Below are 24,736 nucleotides of genomic sequence, written 5' to 3'. Positions count from 1 at the left end.
TCCATCCATCTTCTTCCGCTTATCCGAGGTCGGGTCGCGGGGGTAGCAGCTTCAGAAGGGAGGCCCAGACTTCCCTCTCCCCGGCCACTTCTTCCAGCTCTTCCGGGGGAATCCCGAGGCGTTCCCAGGCCAGCCGAGAGACATAGTCTCTCCAGCGTGTCCTGGATCTTCCCCGGGGCCTCCTCCCGGTGGGACGTGCCCGGAACACCTCACCAGGGAGGCGTCCAGGAGGCATCCTGACCAGATGCCCAAGCCACCTCAACTGGCTCCTCTCGATGTGAAGGAGCAGCGGCTCTACTCTGAGTCCCTCCCGGATGACTGAGCTTCTCACCCTATCTCTAAGGGAGAGCCCAGCCACCCTACGGAGAAAACCCATTTCGGCCGCTTGTATCCGCGATCTCATTCTTTCGGTCATGACCCAAAGCTCATGACCATAGATGAGGGTGGGAACGTAGATCGACCGGTAAATCGAGAGCTTCGCTTTTTGGCTCAGCTCTCTCTTCACCACTTTTATCTCTCAGCCTGTATGTAATAAATATAGAGCAAAACCAGTTCTGTATTGAACTGCTACCTGTACAGGATGCAGAATTTAGCTGTCAAATATGAAGTGATTCCACATTTTAAGGAAAATGTAGCACATTTAAAAGTTTCTTTAGTCTTAAAAGGACTTTGAACTCAAACAGCGGCTGACTAGTCTCAGCTATGATGGCAGAGGAACCTGGCAACCTAATCCCATGTAACTTTGCATAGCAATATCAACAGTGTTCAACAAAGGAAAAAGCAACTGATTCAACAATAGTTTCTTATAAAAGAGTTGATGTTTACTATCTTGTTATGTTTTATAACGTTTTATCCAACATCATAAACCCCTTTGCAGTTGTTTTAAATAGTCAAACTCTGCTAAAATCAGTCTGACTAGCTGTTAGTTGACTGACAGCTAGTCAACTAGCTGTCAGTCTAGTTAGGAGTTCTTTCATTTTCTATAAGTTGACTGTGACGTGCCATTTAAAGGTAAAGGAAGTATTACAGAAAATTATTTTGAAAAAATCTATTTTTGAAAAACAAAACTACCCCTTTAAGCACAACTCAAACAAGGTACTGGTTTCAGTTCAATCAGTTGGCAGACGCTCACCACACTAATCCATCACAGGGAACACTAATTCAGCACTATTTTTAATTTATGTCTGATACTGCACTGCTGAATCTGATAAATTAATTTGCATATAAATGACACTGACATTGAAGTGGCTGATACAAATGTATATTGGCTTGATAGTTAGACAGGTCACACAGCAAGTTGAATCTATCATCCAACTGAATTTTAAAAATCTTGATTCAAGCATTTTCAACACGTAAACATAGAAGAAAAAGAGCAGAACTGCATGGATGTAAGCACATAGTGTTAATGAAGAGAAACAGCGATCTGTTTCTGCTGACTTCTTCACATTGGCACAATGAATGAGCTGCAGCGGCTCAACAGTCAAGGTAAATATCAAGTCAGCATGAGTGATTCACACCTTGATGACTTATTTTAAAATGCTTCCCTTCCATGTATTCTTGTAAAAGAGAATCATTTGTTTACACACTATATTCTGATGGTATATGAAGGATTTTTCATGCATCCCTGTGGTGTTTGCGCCACAGTGATGCCTTTTTTTGTTTTAACTCCTCACACCTGTCTAGTAACTCATTGTTGAGGGCAAAGCAAGAATGTCAGAATTTCAAGTCATGTTATTCCCCAGCAAATGTCCACTGCAAATACATAGTGACACAGTGACTCTACAGTTGCTCGAAGGAAACTGAGGAGAGATTGTTATATAAAAAATGTGTAAAACAGTAAAGAAAGACAATTCCCCCTCCATAAATAGGCAAGGAAAGATTAAAAAAAGTGTGGCATCAGCATACACTTCTATCAGGCAGCTGATGAGGGAATATAAGCTCCCTCCTATCTCTGCCTCTCCACACCAACCTCTGCTTTCCATACAGGAGTGGCAGATAATTAAAAGATAGAGCGATAGCAGAGAAGGCCACTGGGGCCTCATCTTCTGTTCTTCCTGCTCTGACATAATTAATATTGGGGCTTTATGAAATCATTCACATGATTCATTCATTCTTTTTTTTTTTTGTAGACCTTGCTTTATGCTATCCAAGAAAATTTTGCAGCGATGTGATGACTGTGTTAAAAATCCCAGGAAAGATAAGTAGTTTAAAACAGAATATTTTCCAGCACAATCGGGGCAACTATCCAATTGATTCAGGCATCTAATTGAAAGATTTGTTGTTTTATTATTGTCTCAATTTAATCAAAGGAAACTCCCCAGCAGGTAGTTATTTGTTACATATTACTGTATTAACAGAGTCATTTTGGGTTGTCAAGTGAAAACAAAAATCAAACAATGTTCTAGTTCATTTCATGTTTACATAAATCACTTTTTAAGCTTTCAGGGTATTTTTTATTCTCTCTTTTCCAAATGAATCTTCTTTTCTTTTGTTTGAGGAGAACCCTTTTACATTGTGTTATTGCAGTGAGGTCAGAACCTTCTATGTCTTTGTGTCTTTTCAGTTTAAAGAACTGCTTTGTGACATTCACACTTTGCATGCAGGGCACTGGCGAATGCAACTACTTCAAAGAAGTTATGAGGACAATGCAATGATGATTCTTCATGAGCCAATTTTTCAGAGAAGACCTGAAAGCACGTGGGCTTGCCTGAATCTCTTTATTCCACTTCCATCTTCCAACAGAGATCCCTGATCTTGCACTGACCCAAATTCAGATAAGCTGAGGCAATGAGTTGATTTGAAGATTTAATGAAAAAATATGAACAAAGACTTACAAAAAACTATGGGAGCACAGGGAATCAAAGGACAACAAAAACATCAAGAACCAACAAAACCACAAGAAACATGACTGATCAGGATCTAATATAGCAGGATAGCAGGATAAAAAAGGAGAAACCAACAAGTGGGAATGAGAAAGAGGTGGTTGAATACTGGGAGCATGAATGCTGGAACAATAGACCGGGCTAATTGACTAACAGGGTGCAGGTGTGAGGGGAGAGAGCATTAGGATTCTAGCAGTGGTGAATCTACAAGTAGATAGACAACCCATTCTGAAGGTCACAAAAGAACCAACAACAACACCTATAAGACTTGATCTAAGTGTTTAGTATTCAAAGAAAGAGACAGGGACCAAATTGCATCCCTTGGAGAGTTCCAAGAATAAAACCTCTGCTGAATATCTTTATGGACATCTATATAGATTTTATATAGATGTCCATAAAGATGTCCACACTCACAAAAATATATTGCTAATCCCTAAGAGTTTTAAGAAATTACCATCTGAAATGATAAGCCACAAGTGGAAGTTTTGGAAAGCATGCTTCCTGTTGGTTCTGACATGAAGACAGCACTCCTACACTCAAACATGGCGGGGATGCCATAATCGATGGAGCCATGACATGTTATGTACAGACATCATGTCAAGCCTTAACCCTAAGTGAACTTGGGATATACAGCACCACAATGATCCAAAAGGCACAATCAGAAACATTTCTAAATGGCAAGGCTGCCACTGGTCGCCAATAGACAAGGCGCTTGAAGTGTCTTGCTCGAGGACACAATGACTGAGACAGACAGAATGGGGATTCGAACCAGCATCCCACTGGTCACAGGACTAGCTCCTACTTCTGCCACAATTGTGCAAGGAAGAAACTTCTTTTCATCAGATTTACAAATATGGTTTTACACTGAGCTAATTTGGTTTGGATAATTTATTTCTAGTAATACATGAAATCATCATTTAAAAAAATACTATTTGCATTTACTCTGTTTATCTTTGTTTAATGTTAGTGATAATAAGCAAAACCAGAAAAAACTGCAAAAGAGCATGTTAAAGGTGTCACCAACTGCTTCCTACATTTTAATATAATTAAAATCAGATGGTGCTGATAGATGGGGTAAAATTCAGATACATATAATTACAGTTGGAAAATACAGTTTTGAAAACCATTTCCTGCTTTGTGTTACAGCCAAGAGCAAACTGAGACATGACATCATGTGTGTCAGATACAGCTTGATACAGTTTGTTCTGGTTTCTTTTTATCACCAGCCAAACCTAGCCTGAAATAAACTGGGCTTTGGTTGGAGCTTATATGTAATGTAAATAGGGGTTATATACCAGTGAGTTCATATCATTTGCTGCTGTTTTACTAAGGCCAGTTGTGAAAGATTGTGAAAACAATTAAAATTCTCAGATAAGCTTTCTGAAGACTCTAGAACAGCAGCTTAATAAACTTTGTCACTGTGATGGCTTTACCAATCAAGCAATAAAAATAAATTGACCTGAATGACTTCTCTTGATTTAATATTTGACCATAAAACATGTCTGAGTAAGAACATCAGAATCAAAGAGTTTTTGGAGGAGGAGCACGGAGAAGATAATATTTCAGTTACTCATTTACTGATGGAGATAAAGAAACAACTACATCAATGCTGCCATGGGAACAAATAAGTTTTCTGTTTCTGTTTTTTTTTTTTTTTTTCGCTTTTTTGTGTTTCTCAAAACCCATTGACCATCTCTGGTCCCCCTTGTCTCTTTCTCCACAGCCTCTGAGATAGACAGATCAATATGCTCAAAAACTCACTTCTCACCATGTCTTTTTAAGTGCCTTCATAGCTCCTCTTCCCCTTCCCGTCGTCCCACTGCCATCCCAGATGTACCCCATTGTAATCCCTCTCCATCTCCCTGGCTCTCATTTGCTCCCTCTACTTATTTTTCACTCTCTCTTTGTGCGTGCACTCTCTTATAGGCATGATGTGTGTGTGTGTGTGTGCACGTGAGTTGGGGTGTACGTGAGCATGTGAGGGAGGGAAAGGGAATGAGAGAAAGCCCTACAAGAGCTTTTCTAAATCCCAGGTAAGAGTAGAGATTTTCTGAGGGAGAATTTCATTTCAGCACCTCTCATCTTGCACAGTGAGCTGGAGGATAGGACTCTCCCAGTTATGAATCCAATAACCATTGTGTGTATGTGTGCCACGGATGTGTGTGTTTGGTCAGGTTTGTGTGTGTTCCAAAATGGTTGTGGTGTTGGTGAGAGGGGCGGCTAGACAGAGCCTTGTTTATAGGATTGGAGGTTACTCCCATAAACTCAAAATGAAGGTCAAAAAGAAGAGTGAGGAAACAGACAGCTGGAGGATAAGAGTCAGCCAACCTGACATTTGCTTCTGTATGAACATATTTATGTGACTAAGTGGGGGGGGGGGGCACAGAGTCAGTGTGAAGGTGGTATTATAAGTCACCCTCACAATTTCCACATCTTTACCTTAATTTTTATGGTTTTGTGGTTAAAAAATGTTCCTACAGTGCCTTGCAAACATATCCCCAGCAATAATCTTTACACATTTTGTCACATCACAACCACAAACCTCAGCTGTTATATTTTATGTGATAGAACAAGACAAAATAAATGGAAATACCAAAAATACCAGGTGTTCAAGGACAGTGCATGGCTTAGTGTTAGAGCAGATTCCCCACATATGAAGGTCCCAAAACGCATCAGGACTTATGACTGTTACGTGACAAAATGTGAAAAGGTTGATGCACAATATATGCCCAATTACAAACACACATATATGCACCCTGCAGCTGAGCAGAAAAGAGTGTATTGAGTTAGAGAGCTGAGGTCAGCTTTAAATCATTACAGGTCACCATGGTTGGCCTGCCTACCAGATTAGATTAAAGTCTAGTTGACAGAGCGAGGTGAGCACATTGTAGCGCACACACGCACACGCACACACTTGGCCACTGAAATAAACACAAAATTGTATACCCATGCTGCACATTAATCACTGTTACTCTGGATGTAATGTGCTGTGATGTAGCTTTGGTTTTCTTCTACAGAAGTCGAGGCCATTTGCTGACCTCTGATCGGTAAACAGCCGTGCAACAGATAAAAGCAGAAGCTGTCCCAGAGGAGCATACTGTTGGGAAAATCAGCCTATTAGGAAGTTGAGGAGACTGATTAGATTAAAGCAAGCTGAGATGGGTCACGGTGCCGGTCCTCTGGCTCCAAAGCTCTCACCACCAGTGCGACATACACCAGTGGCTGAGCTGCAGATCCCGAACATTGCTGTGCTTAATTCTCAGGGAATTATGATCCTTTTCAGAGATTAAGAGATATTTGTGGGCAGCTGGGTGGAAGAGAGGATTGAATGAATAGAGGAGCAGCTGCTGTTTGTCTGCTTGGTGTCTCTGCCTTCTAGCACCAGAACAACACTATAAAGCTCCTGTGTGGGCTATATGTTACTTCAAGCAAAGTCAGCTCCTATATCCCACTTGCTGCATCACTTGCACTTCTCCCTCTGTAGTTAAAAAGGACAATAAATTGAAAGATGGAAGATGTTTATTTCCTTCCTACCCCACCTACATCCTCATGTCTGGCTCCTTTCTCTTTCTTTCCACATGCTGCCCATCGTGCTCCACACATGTGACCTTCACTGCCGAGTTTGCCATTTGCTGCCAAGTGGATCTTTAACTGTTTCTGCAATACACATGACCTAACCTCCTCTGACCCTGCTAGGCGCTGCTCGCTGTGGCTGGCAGCCAACAGAACAAGGGCATGAAGCCAGGCCAGAAAAGGACTCCTTCAAATCAGCTTGGAGCACAATGATAGCTCTCCTCCCTTTCTATCAATTCTGCTCTCTTCTCCTTTCCTCCTCCACAACCACTGATGTAGAGCTGCAAAAAGCTTTTGCGCTCCTTCTAACACCAAATTTAATCCTTTCTGCCATTTCTTTGAAGTGCAATAAGTGCAGATGTAAGGACTCTCGAGCGTGCTCACACGTTTGACTAAAAATTATCTGAATGTGTTTCCCGGAACTCTTCTAACTCAATCAGAGGGTGCAATAATGGCTAATATCTGTTGGTTACCAAGCGGCACTGAGACTCAAATATACAGTCTAAAAAGTTTAATATTGTCACAAAAAGAAAAACATGTCTTCTAAAGAAATACGTTACAGTGCTGAAGAAGTGGGGGATCTACTTAGTCAACATGCAGTGACAAACATGGTACAAAAAGAATGAAAAGAACTAATGAGAATATTGAGAGCATAAAAAAATATGACTTTGAGCAATACTTGACATTTAAACAAAACATTATTCTTGGTCCATCCAGGAGCTGGATGTGATGTCAATCTAAAATCTGTGGAGTGTGATAAAGACCAAAAAAGGACCTAGTTAGAACGTTGAGGCAACTTCTATATTCTAGCCCTAAATTAAACTTTCATAATTTATGGCGTGCGCCACAGATGGCCCACATTTAAACTCAGCAGTTTAACACCTAGAAGTTCATTCATATGTTCCTCATAAACAGTTAAAATTTTATAAGAACACAAACTTCATAAATCATGCAGAAATGTCAGAAAGCATAAGCCAAAACTAAAAGACATCATTTCAGTCAGTATGAAAAACACCGACATCAAATTTTAAATTCCATTTAAAATGTTAAACTGGCCAATTATAAAGAGTCAAAATATATATTGTTTACTATTAATGTCATACTATAGCTGTATTATTGTTTTTACAAACAAAGGAAACATTGACAATTTTCCAGGAGACAGTAATAGACACAAGCCACTAGGAGGGAAAGCTACAAAAGGCCAATGCTAACAAAACTAGATGTTCATAGAGTGCCAGACCTAAACATATTAATGAAAGGTTTAATGAAAATGAAAGGCCACAGTATGCACAAGACATGAGAATGACTGCAACCTTGAGCAGATTGTAAAGTAAAGCCCATTAAAATAAATTAATACAATGTGAACTATATACAGGCTGTGAACTTTCTGGTTTACGGAAACTAAAGTGAATGTGTTTTCATAGAAGATAAATAAGTCATTCAGCATGAATCTCTTAAAGCAGCAAACCCTCTGAACCACTTGTGAGTGTTTAATTCACCAAGTTGCCCTCATAACACAGATGATGCAGCACTGATGGGATGTCTCAAGGGCAACAAAGAAAAGAGTTTAACGTGGATGTGTAAAAAAAAACATCAGTCAATAATATAGGAATAAAAATAAAGCCAACAGACAAAAATAGGAGTTCCTAGACTTTTGTAGTTGTTGTGTACACATGTGAAAGTCCCTGAGTTTGATTCAGTCTCATTTCACTGGAATGAATATGCTTAATGTCTTCATTTAGAATGATAACAAACATATGAAACCAGATAGAGACAATGTGTTATTTTTTATTTTTCACCCCTCCAGGGGGTCTTTTTGTGGGCTCTAGTGTCCCTTATATGATAGTAGGCTGACAGGAAACGGGGAAGGAGAGGGGGAAGACATGTGGCAAATGTCGTCGGGTCCGGGAGTCGAACCCGCGACGGCCGCGTCGAGGACTCAAGGCCTCCAAATACGGGTCGCGCCAACCACTACGCCACCACGGCACGCCCAACAATGTATTATTTTTAGGTCAAAATCTGTCAGCTTTTGCCTAAGGAACATAAATTCAATCAAAACGTACTCAACAGGAAAGCAACATAAAAATATAGTCACTCAGTTTCATCATTTTCCTTATCTTAGAAAAAGTACTTCTAGACCAGTGTTGTCTTTTTTTGTTTTCTGTTTCTCTGCTCTGTTCTTTTGATCCCAAGTGGCTCACAGCAGATGAAAAGTTATACTGACTGGTTCTGCTGAATGTTTCTTGATGTTAAAAGGCTTGTTTTTGTCTAACGTTGCCACATGCTTGTTCAGACTAAGGGATTTAGTTCAGAGTCTAAACTAATGAGGTGGCATAGCATTATAAGTCAAGTTGGTATGTGTGTAACTGAATACAAATGTCCATATATTGGGAATCACTGGTTTGATCTTACTGTATACTTTTAGACATTTGATACTATTTGTTTTGTTGTGCCTTTACAGCTGTTGTGAATTGGTCCAATAAAATACATTGATTTCCAAATTAAAGCAGAAACATAAAAATATAATAATAATTAATCAATATTACATACAATAATAACAGAAAACTTTACCACCAATTACATGAGAAGAATACTAATTATTATGGAAGAAATCTTGGGAACAGAATGTGCTTCCATAGTTTGAGTCTTTCTAAACTGTAGGTTAAAAATGCTAATTAGTCTGCAGGGAGGAAGCCTGAGGGAGGTAGTGGGGCAGTAGAGAGGTGTGGGAGTGAAAGAACAAGGTGAGGGTGGTCAGAGGGTTTTGAGATATATGAAATGAACTTCTGTCAAAGTGCAATAAAACTTCACTATGAATCATACCCCACTGGAATGTGGCACAAGGAGTTTGAGCAAATGCATGCAAATCCAGTCCGACTGAAAGAGAAATTGACACACATAAAAGATACACACGTTCTCTTCATTTGCATGAGTGTGAGTTTCAGACCTATTAATGGCATCGGCACAGCGGTGTGACTCGATGATCCCTTTCACGATACCATTTTGTTGCAGTTCCAGGGCTTGTGAGATTCAAATCAGGGCAGACTATAGAAAAAAAGTGACAAATTGACCACCGCTCACAGGGTTGGGTCCACATCAGAAGCTACGTTTCTGGCTTTGAGAGACTGGTCTTTAACCCCACTCTGGTTCCCCATTGTCTCCTGTCGGCTCCATCTTGGAAGAATCATATACAGAGCTCCTCTCCTCTTCTTGTCAATTTTGTCTTCTCATTTTCTATTTCCCTCTCGCTTTGCAGTCGGCACCCACACAGCTTCACCGTGTAACCATAACTAAATATAAATCATCCATTCTTTTTACGCTTTCATTCCGATATGTCTACCACCCTTTCTCATTTGTTCTCTTCATATAAACCCCTCTCTTCCCCTCCCCCCAAACTCGCTTTGCCTTATTTTCTGTCTGTCATATTCTCTCTTTTTGGCTCTCCACCTTACATAAACATAGCTCTAATAAATCGTGCACTGGTAATTACATAGAACCCACCGGTAAATTTCACTTCCATTTACATTTAGATTAAAGAATATTTCACTCCCATCAATCTGCAGTACCAGTCCACGCTGTGCACGGCTATGCCCATGTGTAGACACAACAGTTTGTGGCATTTTTATACTCTTCCCAGTACATATATGCATAACCGCGGGTATGAAAACCAGCTCCGGGATGCCCTCAAATATAAATGAACATAAAGTACATGAGAGCACTCTTATGAAGATAAGTTAGACATAAATGGCACACTCTCCTACCAACAGAGACAAATGTACCAGTTGAGCTGTGCATCTAAACGCTCATGAGCGTCTATATCAGGGGTGTCAAACTCCAGTCCTCAAGGGCCGCTGTCCTGCAACTTTTAGATGTGCCTCTGCTGCACCACACCTGAATAGAATAATTAGGTCATTAGCAAGGCTCTGGAGAACTGATCTACACACGAAGGAGGTAATTAAGCCATTTCATTCCAGTATTTTGTATCTATGGCACATCTAAAAACTGCAGGACACCGACCCTTGAGGACTGGACTTTGACACCTGTGGTCTAGATGCACAATGCACATGTAATAATCAAAACGTAAATGCCTGCATTTGCTCTGTGTGCAAAAAAGTGTCAGATAAACTCGTAAATGATGGGCTCATGCAGTCACATATGTTGTACCTACAAACTGAATGTAATGCTTGGCATAGAACGCTGCATGTGAATGACTCGATGCAATCTGAATCTAAACTAATTTGGATAATAAACTGAGCAAACTGTACTGTCTGACAACTAGGATCAATTGGAATATATGTATGATTGATGTGAAAGGATTTTTTTTTTTACGTGCCTACGAAATGATATTTGTTAGGAATTGGAAAAAAAACTACTGAATACATCAACATGTTTTTTAGGAAATGTTTATTCATAGTAAAAAAAAAAAACAGTGAAAAGTGTTTTTCAATGTTTGTTTTTTTTTCATATTTTTCTATTTCCTAAATTGCAAATTGACACAAAAATTATCCAAAATGTAAAAGGAACATAAAGAATTATATTTTGAACAAAAAAGTTTTGAAAACCATGAATTAGAGGAGTTGTCAATAGGGGCTAATTCATGTCTAAATAAGGGGTCAGCAGAAGTCCAGCAATATTTGGATGGATCCCTGCTCCAATGCACCTGAATCAAGTGAGTTGTCAATGACCACTGATTCCAAAATGCCAAGAAAGCAATTCAGGTGTGTTGGAGTAGGGATGCATCCAAACCTTGTAGGAGAAATCTACACATACATCACCCAAATAACATTATAGATTGGTTTGTAGTTAGGAACATCGTGGCGTAGGGTTCTGAGAGACTCAGTTTATTAGAGGAAGGGTGCATGGGAAAATACATTAAAAAAATTACTCTAGAACCATAAAAATTTTAAGACAGCTTACCTGCAAGAATGGGTCAAAATCCCAGCTGAGCAGTGCATCATCATCTATTTTTTAAACACAGGAGACATCTTGACGTTATCAACAAAGGTCTTTTTACTATGTATTTAATGTTATGTATTTCAGAAAGCCTCTTCAACTCTTATACCTTGTTATTTCATTTTATTGCACATAATTTAAAGGTTTTTTTTTATTTTTGGTTTATCTTTACATGCTTATTATAGGTTGTCATGGACATCTGATGTGACGTTAGCTTCTTTGTAAATGTTCAGTACATATTATTGTCGCTGTACTTTTAACTGTACATTGCTCATCTTCTTAAAAAATCAGCCTTAACTGTGTTCTCTGTGAAACTCTGGTCATGTTGACGTATACTGCGCAGAAATATTTTTTTTTGTAAAACTTGCAGTCATCTTTGACCACACAGGGAGTGTGATACTCCTCAGGTAGTGTTTTCACCATAATGGCACAGTGGATTTGGAAGAGAAACTAACTTCTAGAGTTCCTCACCAGCTTACCATTTCGTAAAATATTACAATGCATTCAGAGCCAACCTCTTTCACTGTGCATAAAGACAGCAATATGAGCCAAACACCTAAAGTATAATATTTCAAAGAATTATGAGAGAAAGGAAACCCAGAGGCAACAACTGGGAAAAACAGATACCACCAAGATTTTTCCCTTCTCTTTCACTTTTTCTCTCTGTTTTTCTCTCCTCTTCTCCTCTCTGTATCACTGCATCATTTCTAACAGTAATGAGTGCATCAGGAGCAAGGAGGGAGCAAAGAGAGGGGGGCAGTACTTTAGGGAATTAGAGTGTTTAAAATACACACAACGGTTTTCCTCAAGTGGATGATCAGTGCAAATAAGCCCCGTCACACTTTTTCCTCTTGGAAACACACACACACACACACACACACACCGGATACCCAGCAGGTATTAAACCAGCATGTAACACGGCTTCATACTGTGGGTTCTCAAATCCCTGACAGTTTAACAGTATCATTATCAAAGGAGCTCATTTTTTCAATCACCGTCAAGGAATCTTTGGAGTTGTCTTTTGCATCACCAGATTGCTCAGGACACAATTTCTGTCCTCACAGGCACACTGGAAAAAAGAAAGTACATTAACTAGCGGTGTTTAAGTGTATTAGACATTAAATAAAACATCTGTCGGAAAACAGTTTGTTGGTAATTTCCTGTGTGAAACTGGTTTCCTTTTTCTTCTGAGAGGAAAATGTTTTTTTCTTCTTCTTTTTCTGTTCTCTAAAAAACCCGATGAGAAAAAAAAAAGAAGAAGTTTGTTTTCCATCCAACAGACATCTGACACAGTGAAAACGTATCTGCAGGCATTCACATTAAGGTGCTGTTTTGCTTTCATCTGTGAAGGGGTGAGTCCATGGCCGCAGGAGTAAATTACAGCAACAGCATGATGTTAGAGAGTTTAGAACTACAGAACAGCAGGGCATTGTGAAACCGATCACTTTATATAATATAAATAGTACAAATTCTTAGCTTAGTTGAATGAAGAAACTGTTCAGGCCTGAATTTAAGGAATACTGTTATAATAAATCTTGGCATGTCCTGACAGGCATGCTAAATGATCAGCAGGAAATTTTCTGCTTTTAAATAACTCAAAGCTAACCTAAGTATGGAATCATTTTTCTTTAGCTTTAGCATGATACCCACCAGTTCTATGAGATAGAGAGCTAACTGAATACATCAGTCTTGGTGTGCTTCTCAAAATATGGAGCTATAACATTTTGCAGAGCACATCATTTCACCATCCTCAATACTCTAAAGAGAGCTTGTACTTTTTGGGCAGGCAACAATGCGTAGGTATAGATATGTTGTGAGTTTGATATTTCTATTTCTAACAACTGTACAGTATTGTTTTTAATTCCCCCGTGTGCAACAATAAAAAGCTTTGTCCTGGTGTATCGTGGCAAAAAGAGAGCTGAGCCAAAAGACGAAGTTCTCAATTTACTGGCCGATCTATGTTCCTGCTCTCATCTCTGGTCACAAATTTTCAGTAGTGACCAAATGAATGAGATTTTGGATACAAGCAGCTGAAATAGGTCTCCTGGACGCCTCCCTGGTGTTCCAGCCATGTCTAACCAGGCGAAGACCCAGAGGAAGACCTAGGAAACGCTGGAGGGACTATGTTTCTCGATTGGCAATGGTACTGTTTCTCTTCAGCAGGGATAGATGGAAAGCTGAAAGATCAGAAATTATCTGAACATAGATGGAGCTGAATACAGGACAATCCTACAGAAATCGTGAGACAGTGGCAAAGGTTCACTTTTCAGTAAGGCTTTCAGTTTCAGATGAAAGTATAAATGTCTGGATGTCCCAGTCAAAGTCCAGAAAATCTTCGGCAAGATCAAACCTGACAATTTTAACCTGCTTTTGCAAAGAGACAATTATCAAGACCTGCATCTGTAATTACAGCAAAATCTGATTGTACAGTATTGACCCTGGGGACCTGAATAAAAATACATGGCAAACTTTTAAAGTCCATATTTAAAAAAAACAATATTGAAGACTATCAAGCATATAGCGTATCAACAGTTGCAAGAACCTTATGTTTGCATGTAAAACAAAAAGTGACTGATTCGATCTGATCACCTCCTTCCCTTGTTTCTTGGTCATTTCTGATGTTCACATAACCAGTGAAGTAACTACTGGCTATTTTCTCATCCTCTTTCTGTTTTTTCCTGTTGATATTTTTATTATTATTTCTTCTATATAGTTATCCTCTCAGTCTCAAATATGTTAAATGTTCTAACTGCACAATGCCACTGAGCAGCTTAAAAAATATTGTACTATAATATTTTATAAGACATTCATATTCAGAACTGTAATCCAGAATTCAAATCCATTTAACAAGATATTAAAGTAAATCCCCTGAGGTTTAAAAACAATTTTGGTAGAACAATTTCCTGTGAGCTCTTGCGAGCCAAGAAGTCTCGGAAACTTTTTCTCCAGCATTTTTCTCCGACCTTTCCTAGAGGATCCCCAGCTGTGCTCAGGCCAACTGGAAGAAATGATCCCTCCAGTCCTGAGTTGATCAGGGCCCTTTGCAGCTGATTTGAGTCTGCCTATAGGCAGGGGCACCTAGGGGCATTCACTTCAGATGCAAGAACATTAGGTATTAACAAATAGGGAGAAACAGTAATGATTTTTTTTTTTTTAGAGAGTGATTTGTTACTTGTTAGGAAAAAAATGCTGAAAATATTTTTTTCATCTTTTGTGTCTACGTCAGCATCCAACAAATTCATGAAAATGCATGAAATGTGTCAAATAAAAGCAGCGGGCTTCTATTCTTCACAGACCCTGCTTTCAATCCTGTTTAAATAGGACAATTAAAATATGTGCAATTCCCTCCTAAATGTTTCAGTAGATGTGTGCTAATCACTCAACAACATATGTCCACATTCCCCCTACACTGTACAAACATCTCTGCCGATCTGTAAGAGGAAGATTTGATAATAGCAACAGTCCTGTGCATGGTGAATAAGGTGGACCTATGCATTCATGACTCAGTTTCTGCATTAAGAAGTGTAAATCCCACAAGGAACAAACCTCTCATGTAGGAGGACATCCAGATTAAAAACAGCACGACCACATGCTTTCTCATCATAGCAGATCAAAACAAAGATGCAAGGCAGCTTTGAATGCTGTTGCTCTGAGGCTTATTTATGTAGTGATACAGCCCACAATCTGGGGTAGTGAGAGGTGGCAGAAGCTGGGCCCTTAAGGACCAGATAATAATTTGTCAAAGACTTAAAAGACTGCTGAATCAGCAGCTAAGGTAAAGAGAAGCAACGATTTGACCAAGAGAGATATTACTGAGAATAAGAAGTTTGCCACAGAGTCATAAGAATAGGTAGATGCTTTAAAGTGTATCAGATACAAAACAGTAAAATAGATTAAAATAATAATTATGAAAGTTCAGTTTTGGTGCAGAAGAACGCCAGAACTTTTCTGTTTTTACTCTGCCTTCGGGTGGCCCATTTTCACAAACTCTCAGGCTGAATTGATAGCTGTGCTAAATCTGTTGAAAGTTGGAGGATGAGTAGCCTGACATTTTTGTTAAGATGTATTGCATCTCCCCAGCAAGTGACAAGCGCCTCAACCTTAAATAACTCCTGAATCTGATAATAAATTACAAGTGATGCTAACCAGAAATACACAGTAACTTGCAAAAGTATCCACAGGACTTGATATTTTTCAAATTTTGTTATGTTAGGAACATCAATTTCAATGTATTTTATTGGAACTTTATATGCCAGACCAACACTAAGCAGGGCATAATAATAAAGCAAAAGAAAGACTTGGATTTCAGTTTTCTTTACAGATACAAATCTAAAATGATTTATCATTCTGCTCAAGAAAAGCATTACCCCATCATTATGCACTAATCACCATATTTAACCATGAGAACAGCTTTGTTCAGGGTAATCCAAAGTGTTGGTTTTCTAGAGCAAACAGTTCTATTCATTTTTTTGCCCAACCAGAGCACTTTCTTCCACGTGTTTGCTGGGTTCCCCACTGGCAAATAAACTAGAATTGTTATAGGCGTCAAGAAAGGAAATTTGTCTCCTCTTAAAAAGCAACAAATGTTTGGAGTTCATAAATAACAACAGTCCCATCAATTTTTCCCACCTGAGCTGTGGATCTCTGCAGATCCTCCACAGATCCCTTAACTTTGTAGGCATGTAATTGCTCCATCTTCTTTCTGTTTTCAGATGATGGATTCTGTGAAATGCTCAAAGAATGTTGTTTTATATCCTGACTCTGCTTGAAATCTCTCTGCAACTTTATCTGTGACTTGTCTGATTTGTTCCCTGGTATTATTGATAGTGTTTCCTAACTAATGTTATTAGAGCAGATTTATCTATAGTGAAAATAAATGACAGTAAGTGGATTCTGTTTACTAAATATGGGACTTCCAAAGGTGCGTGGGTGAACCATATTAGGTATATATTACTAACACAATGTATCAGCTTTTGTAAAAACAAACATGAGACAACCACTGTTTTCACTGAACTTCATGTTTGTGTATCGGGGCAAAATGAGAAAAAAAAATAATGAAGTGGTTATACCAGGGTGGTTACAGCCTCAGCCTGTTAGTGAAAAGCAAAAAGGGAAGAGGGGTGAGGGGGAAGCGGTGGACTTTTTTACCGACTTTACTGCTGGAACACGGAGCTGTCCGTTAGAGTGAGCACAAAATGAACTTCAGTCCTGGGCTGAAATTGCAGGGTGTGCCACGCAGAACGGTTTCAGAACCACGTTGGGTTGAAAAGCGCCGTGCATCTCCGTCTCCGAGACAGCCTGACGGACTCGGCTGCAGCTGGTTCCGAGCTGCTCTTTGACACAACCCGCTCGGAAAAAAAAGACCCTTTTATCATCACTAAGGCTGCAGCAACGCGAACCCTGCCTCCCCCCTCTCCTCAGTCCGGGGATGTAGCCCAACAGTGTGACGCGTTTGCTTTGATTGAGGGCATCAAACTCCGATACACTGAATGGGGGAGAGAATGCCACACACTAAGCTGATGTCGGCGAGAAAAGTTTCTTTGTGCGCGAGCAATGGTAAGCAATGGGGGGGAAATGAAAACATATACTGGTGGAAGAAATTGGCGTGTGCAAGGAGGTGTGTTTGAGAGTTACTCAAGCACAACGTGGAGCCGAGTGATCCCCCTCTATCCCAGATCCACGCTTCAACTGGGGCTGTATATTATACAGCAGAAAGGAATCAGGTCCAGAGCAGCACACACACACACACACCTACACACACACACACACTGACTGGAGAGAGAAATGGGAGCGAGAGAAATAGAGAGAGAGATTCTGAGAATGTGTGTGTGTGTGTGTGTGTGTGTGTGTGTGTGTGCGTGTGTGTGTGTGTGTGTGCGTGTGTGTGTGTTTTGGAGAAAGAATGAACCACTTCAACCTGCCTGCGCGGGAGCCCGATAATAACTAGCAGGCTGTTCCTCTGGATGGATTTACCGTCCCTCCCACCGCGCACCGCAGATTTTCGTTCACAAGACACCTGATTGTGAAACCAATCAATACAGAGGGGAATTAGACAAGTAGGCTATGAGATTTTTTTTTTTTTCCAGCGTTCTTCGCTTTTCGATGTGCGTGGAATTTCAGAATGCGCACCTGCGGAGAGTCTCTGCTTCCCTTGTTTTCTCTCCTCACTGAGAAGTCCGATTTGCGAGCTGCCGCAGCTATAGGCTACACTTTACTGAACTGGACAGCGGAGTGGGCATGAGAAGGCGAGAGGAGGGTTGAAGAGGAGAGAGTGTGTGTGTGTATGTATGTGTGCCTAGATGAATCCATCTCTTTCCTCTGGCGCTCCACAGGCGCTCACCCATTTATTCCAGCCTGACCGACGGACAGCATGCCAAACGCAGACAGAAGAGTTTGGTAAGTAAAGACATCCTAGTTTTTGATCTATTCTGTTTATGCCCCTCTTCTTCAAGGAGTAGAGGCAGCTATCCCACAGAACGCTATCATGCCCCACGTTTTTCACTTCTCATCAGAACACTGGAGTGAGACGTTCACACCTGCAGCACCCCCGGGCAGGACCGGGCATCGTCCGCCTCTCAGACCGGTGGAGGGGGAACCAACTGCCACTCGTTTAATGGGCCCCAAGCCTCGAGATCCCTCCGGGATGGCGTGTAGTGCGTGTTACTACCTGGTTATCAGCTCCACTCACCTGAGCAATGGACACTTTCGGCGAGTCAAGGGTGTCTTCAGAGGACCACTCTGTCCAACTGGAAGCAGTGACTCACCGGTAGGAGAGCATGCTGAGTGAAGGAAAAATGTGCATGTTTTATTGTCTTGTTTGTGGAGAAACTTTTTTCACTACTTGGGCATGTAAAGTACTCTAAAGTAAGTAAGTGAGGCCATCTTCTGTCATTTTTTAAACTGGAGGGCTGAAAGCTGCAAGTTTCATGGTAAGGACGAAATTAGCAAAAGTCGGGTTTCTAGTATGCATTGAAGGAAAAAAAACAATGGGAAGGTAATTGTATTTCTGACTTTGTGCCCTGTCCCGTATATCTAAAGGTCCTGTCTATACATCCTTACAACTTCTGTATTTCAGAGTTTTATGAATGGCAATAACTAATAAATAAAAGCCCCAAAAACTGAAGCCTCAATTTAAAATATATCCAGACCATAGTAAATTAAATTAAATCAATTAAATTTAGTTACATATTAACTTTGCACTTTTGTTTTATTATTATTATTATTATTATTATGAAATTCAACCCAAAGTTTCTTTGTCATAAACAAAACTGTTTATCCAAGTTTTGCCTGAATAGTTGGATTTTGATAGTTGGCTGAAACCCAGTAACCTTTTTAAGGTATACTATGAGAAAGCACTGAAGTTGCATAGCCTAGGCATTGTAGCACCGAAATTATGGATTGAAAACCATTAGCGTAACTTATTCTTACCTAGTTATTCTACAAGTTACGTCAAATTTATTATGTCAGTTAAAGTTACTTTTTGTCAGTCATATTGTTCTTAAATATGAACAATAATAATTACAGAGACTGCTGTAAAAAATAGACCTCATTCTTCAAAGATTGCTAAAAAAGAAAAAAAAGATAAGAAAAATGTATGTAATTTGGATGTAAAAAAAAAAAAAAGTTGTAGGAACCCCACAAGGGTGTCCTCACAAGAAACTCTTTAAGTTACCTGAAGGTAGGAGAGATAAAAATAAGAATAAAAAGCTCATCAGACCCAGTAGCACTCTAATACAGCTGCAGGGTAGATGAGAATTCTTTTTGTGCACGGTGATAATTTCTTTTCCTGAGCATTAAAATAGCGTTTTTCCCTTCCCCCTCCCTTTGTGTGGAAGACAGAAGACCAGAATATTTTTATTTCAAAAAGAGGAAAAATTGTGTAGTCAAGCATGAAGCCATTGTCCGCTACAGTCCTTTTCCTCTCCTTTGGGAATTAAATGAGTCAAATCACATTACTTCTGTGAGGAGGAAATGAGTTGAGCAGACAAAAATAGGCCTAATTACCTCTAGTCTATTGTTTTGGTCTGTATTGTTTGTCGAGTGTGTGCAAGAAAGAAACTCTTTTTGTGTCAATGGGGAATATTAGCCACCAAACTTGACTGTGTTCAGCGTCCACATCTGTGGTCTGTGGTGTAAATCTGGAGGAGTAAAGTCCAAAAGAAGGAAAAACACCCAAAAAATAGCAAGATATTTTGAACCGCGTTTATTTAGGTGAGTTGTGTGTTTGTGTGAATATATTTGGATACGTCATAAGTAGATCCAGGAGCTTCTCGGAGGGTCCTGGGTAATCACATATTATTCATGAGCTCTTAATGTGAGATGAGAAAAAACTGGCACAGCTGATGACAAGTTTGATGAGAAAGGAGGAAAGAAGCAGCTGGTATGTGTGTAGGGGTGTGTGTGCACAAGTATGTGCATGAACACGAGTTATTACCAGTCTGTCATGTTCTGCCCGCATTGACTGTGTGATGGGAATGAGCGAGCGGTGCAGACGCAGTCAGACTGGCGGAGAGACACGCCAATAAGTCACATTCACAACCATCCTGGCAAACTTTAACACACTTTCTCAAACACACACATGCGTAAAGAGAGAAAACGATATCTAGTTAGACCATCGGTGCATATCAAGTCTTTAGATGCACACTGCACAGTGCATATCTCACTTCCTGCAAATTAGGGCCCGTGTTTGAATTTCATCATTCCTATCACCTGTCTCAGGGCTCCTTCATCTACTGAAAAACATCAAAAGCTTTTTTTTTTTGGCTGCTCCTGCAACAGTGTCTCCTCTCTGCCTAATTTATCAGAGAAAGTCAAATTTCTAAACACTTATGGCTCAGTGGCACATCTAAATTTAGAGGTGGATGCAAAGTTTTCAAACAGTTGCTAATTCCCAAGTTTATGGAAAGTTGTTTGAAGCTTCTCGGTGCATCTCTGAGATGAGGATTCCTTTAAAATGTGCCAGTTTTTGTCAAATCTGTGCTCAGTTGCAGCAAAACAGGAAGGTTTACATTTACAAGGCCTATTACATTCATTTCTGAAAGTGTCACTATACCATTATGTCCAACACTGTATAAAGAGTAGACATTAAATATTTTATTTACATCAATCTGTTAACAAAGCCTTCCTCTTTGGATTATGGTGCTAAAAATTCAGCCATGTTTGTTGGAAAGGGTTGTAAACATCAGATATCAAGTTTTGCCACAGGTTCTTTGACTAGACCATTCTAACAAAAAATAGCTCTTTGATGAAGCCATTCTAAAAGTTGCTTTGACTGTACTGTATGTTTAGAGTTGTTTTCCTACTGGAAGATGAAAGTTTGTTTGTGTTAAGCCTTAAGGCCTCCCTCAATGTTTGCCGAGTATTTAGCTTCATCCATTTCCCCATGATTGCTGACTAGATTTCCTGCTCTTGCTTTCAGTAGCTTAATTTCTTACATTAAGCTACTGAAATAAATTAAAGTTGATAGTTCTAACATGACAACATATGCAAAACTTACAGGAAACTCTCTCAGCTAACCCAGAGAAATATCTTTACTGCTTTTTATACACAATTTAAAAACCAAATTGTACCCACCATGGCTGTAGTTATTCAAAGAGCAATGAGAGTTATTCCATATCTCTGACTTTTCAAGAACAAATTTTAAAAATGTTCCAAAAATTAGTTAAGAAAACGAAATCTTAGCAAAGGCTGGCAAAAGGAGATTCCATATTGGCAACCTTTGATTGTTTTTAACTCAAGTATGCAAAATATTTTCATTGTGAAGAGTGTAAATTGATAGACTGATATTAAAAAAAACAAAACGTAAAAGTGGCGATCAAGCAAAACCACTGACGTGATTCTTAAAGGAGCTATGGATCTAAGGATTCTCTGTTCAAGGGCTGACCTTGCTTTGCTTTGCTCGACAAAAATGCTGACATCCTGCAAGGGTATTGCAGGCTCAACTGAATTTGACCTTTAGATGAAAATACAAATTTAAGCCATGTCTCATACAAATTGCTCTCTCCAAGCTGTGTTTTTCAGGTGTTACTTGTTTTAGGAACATCAAAAGACCTGTCAGAGCTAATGAAGCAAAATGTAAATATGGGAAGTTTTTCTATTTGTAAAATGCTGGCTGGGTAGGAATGGAAGGTCAAAAGGTAGAAGAAAAAAAGATGCTTTCAGATTTATCTGTATTAGTGTAGACAAGGTGCGATATATGAACCTGTCAACATGATGAACAGTCTGTGCCTGTGGTCGAGCAGTCGTAAAGTGACCCCTTGTTTTAGGTGAAGTGAGGAGGAGTGATTTTAATGCATCTTTTCAAGGCGGTTAAACGTGCTGAGTAGCGTCTTTTTGCTGCTGTGGTTCCAATTCTGGGAAATGCTACAACAGACAGTTGCTCTCTGATTTGTTGAGGTACGAAACATCTCACAGCTGGGATTTGTCAAGGATAACTTCTTGTGTTTTCTCTTTGATAAGACATTGCAGAATGAAAAAAGAATACTGGACACTAATAAGTGCTGAACAGCAGCCATTTTCCAACTCCAGGACATATTCTCTTGTGTATGTTAAAAGTGCTCTGTTATATCATTTAGTTAGCCTCCCTGGAGTGTGCTCTTTTGTGTCAAGGGCAAGTTTTTTTTTCTTTTGCTCATGACTGCTTTATCACCACTAATTAGTAATTATTATAGGTTTGTGCGACGTGTCTAAATTTTAGATTCTGTATGTATATTATCACCTAATCATCACTAGTGAGTCATTCTTCAAACTCTCATTAACACTTTAAAGGATTTTTTTTGTTCTTGGCGTCAGCATTAATGGACGACAGGAGGAGATAGTAGAGAAAAAGGTGTTGGAAAAGGGAATTGTTTCACGTCCAATGGATTGCTAATTTCAGACAGATCCAACCTGATACGCAGCCAGCCATTTTCTGTCACTATTCTCTCTTTGGACCCTTTCTTCCTAGACAAAACCCACTTTTTCTCTCTAAAAATGGGAAGAATTACCAACAGTAAATGATTTAGAATATTGAACATTTCTTCATACGTCAAAGCTCTCTGCAATTGTCACACATAATCGTCACATTCAGTTCAAGTCTGTGTTGATGGTGTAGCATATTTGAAAATAACTGAATTGTTATTCAATATAAAATGGCTTTTAACCAAGTAGACAGGCTAGGTTTTCTTCCCTTTTTCAGAAGAGTAGGTGCGACTCAAAAAAGGAGCAGGTAGGCTAGAGTTTTGCAGCTGCGAGTATTTTGTATTTGCATTGTGAATATTATATTTACATATTTACAACCACACATTGGGATATGAAACATAGGCATGAATGAAAGAAAAGGGAAAAAAAAACAACAAACGACAAAAAAAAACTAATTAATTAATCGGTCCCAAAGTTAAAGTTCATCTCACACCCCCCCTTAGTCCATCCACCCCGAATGGGGATCAATCAGGCTCACCAACAAGGCGAGTATCCGGAGCTTGATTCACGTCTTGGGTAAATGAAAGTCCAATCAAAGAAGGAGCAGAGTCCTTTGTAGGATTCTCCTACCGGCTGGGTAGGAGAAGTAAACAGTCCTTAATCACCAACAGGTGAATTCTTTCCTTGGCTCTAGGCCTGGTCTCATAGCTCGCCATCCATCTGGCCTGAACAACAAAACAGGACCACTTCCTCAATATAATTATATTTTCTAATATTCTTAGTGTATACACGGTTCAATAAATAATTCTATCATATTCAATCAATTGCAATAAATCTAAAATTCAATATAAATTACATTCATGAAACATTCAATAAATATACACCATATTATCAATTAACATGAAATGTAAAATACTAATACAAACCAGTGCTCAATAAATACTTCAATTACCCGTTTTAGTTATCAAAAGCAATGTTCAATCAGTTTTTAGTGGCTACACAATAGCAGTGATTACAAGCCAACGCTAAGTCATTCATAACAACCCTCACCAGTTCCGCAGTTTTGTGTCATACTACCGGATCTTTTCCATCTCCCTTTCCGGCTCACAATAATGGGCTCCTACAGTTCAGTACATTAAGTGAGCATCGTACATATTTACAGACATTAAATGATACTACGCTTTAACTGACCTGCCAGCTCTGCTCCTTCCGACGCGATCTAACCTTCATGCCTTTCGCTCCAGCTAATATACCGAGCCAATAAACTGCGACGGTACACGTGACCCCAATACTTAGCCACGATTGGCTAAATAATCTCGCGAGAATCACTCCTAAGGTTATTAAAACATCGCGAGATTAAGGCTAAAAGGCAAAAGTAGAAAATCAGAGGACATGAAGGTTTAAAATGACACTTAGGTTACAATGGCAACTAAGCATTCAGCTAAGGGAAGTCAATTGTTTCTTCACAGATGATATGCTGTTGTCAGTTGAACCCTAACATTCAATGTTTCGTTGTCATAAGTCACCAGTCATATTTACATCAAGAATTGCGATGCTAATGCAGCACAGAAGGTCTTGGCCACCAAAATGGACAAAGGTGCACTATGTTTCATAACAGATTAAAAGCTAAAAAAAAAAAAAAAAAAGTAAAACATAGCAAAATTTTTTTGGTAATGCATTCTTCCTGTTATCCACTAAAGGTCTCGCTCTCTCTCACTCCATCACAGTGAGGGGAGAAAAAAAATCACACACGTCTCCACGTGTGTAAAATAGTTTTGTTCTAATTAGCTCTTGAAGTGCAACGCACACTGGCAGCATGTGACATAAAAAAATATTTGTAAATCATTTTCTGTGAAAAAATGCATACTGTGAGAGTCTTGTCAGCGGATGATATTGGACCTAGTGACCACCTTCGAATCTGTTCTATTCAGGATTATTGTTGAAACTTCTGAATATAATGAAATAATTGCCACTACATTCTCTCTGCCATATTAGCTCTTCTGCTGCTCTTCTGTTGTAGTTTTGCTTCTATGTTTGCATTTTGCTATGGTTTCTTATATCTAGAATTACATCCTCTGCTTGACAGGTCAGTGACAAACTAAAATATTGCCTGTTGATCAATTTGTCATGAGATTGGCTATTCTGATGAGAAATATGGTAGAGGAATGAAATTCTAAGCTATTATTTTGAATTTGTTTAAAAGATCTAAATAGCCAGCAATTTACTGAATATTTAATTAATTTGAATATAATGAGCATTTTTTTTATTTTTCCTATATTAGGCTATGCCTTTTGGTGGCATAAATGGAGAAATGCATCTGGCTAAAATCCACAGATGTGTTCTACTTCAGTGAACTAGTGTAAGATGCTTCCAGTGTGTATTAGAAGAGTTGAAAGGCATGCAACTATCATGATGATTTTTCCCAATCA

The 24,736-nt window shown here is 39.3% G+C and overlaps 1 protein-coding gene across 1 annotated transcript in view; it reads left to right on the top strand.

Annotated features, from left to right (window-relative positions):
- The first annotated feature begins 17,302 nt into the window (after positions 1-17,302).
- The window catches only part of LOC111608208 (G patch domain-containing protein 8-like), a 52,934-nt gene continuing 45,500 nt past the window's right edge, over positions 17,303-24,736 (top strand). Inside the window, exons 1-2 of the mRNA XM_023331644.1 lie at positions 17,303-17,804; positions 17,921-18,174. Coding sequence (XP_023187412.1) covers positions 17,708-17,804; positions 17,921-18,174 — 351 coding nt within the window. The 5' untranslated portion in view covers positions 17,303-17,707. The remainder of the gene's footprint in view (positions 17,805-17,920; positions 18,175-24,736) is intronic.

The sequence above is a fragment of the Xiphophorus maculatus genome, chromosome 3 (genome assembly GCF_002775205.1).
Source record: "Xiphophorus maculatus strain JP 163 A chromosome 3, X_maculatus-5.0-male, whole genome shotgun sequence".
Lineage (NCBI taxonomy): Eukaryota > Metazoa > Chordata > Actinopteri > Cyprinodontiformes > Poeciliidae > Xiphophorus > Xiphophorus maculatus.
The sequence above is the reverse complement of the archived record's forward strand: the minus strand, read 5'-3'. Positions and strand labels throughout refer to the sequence as shown.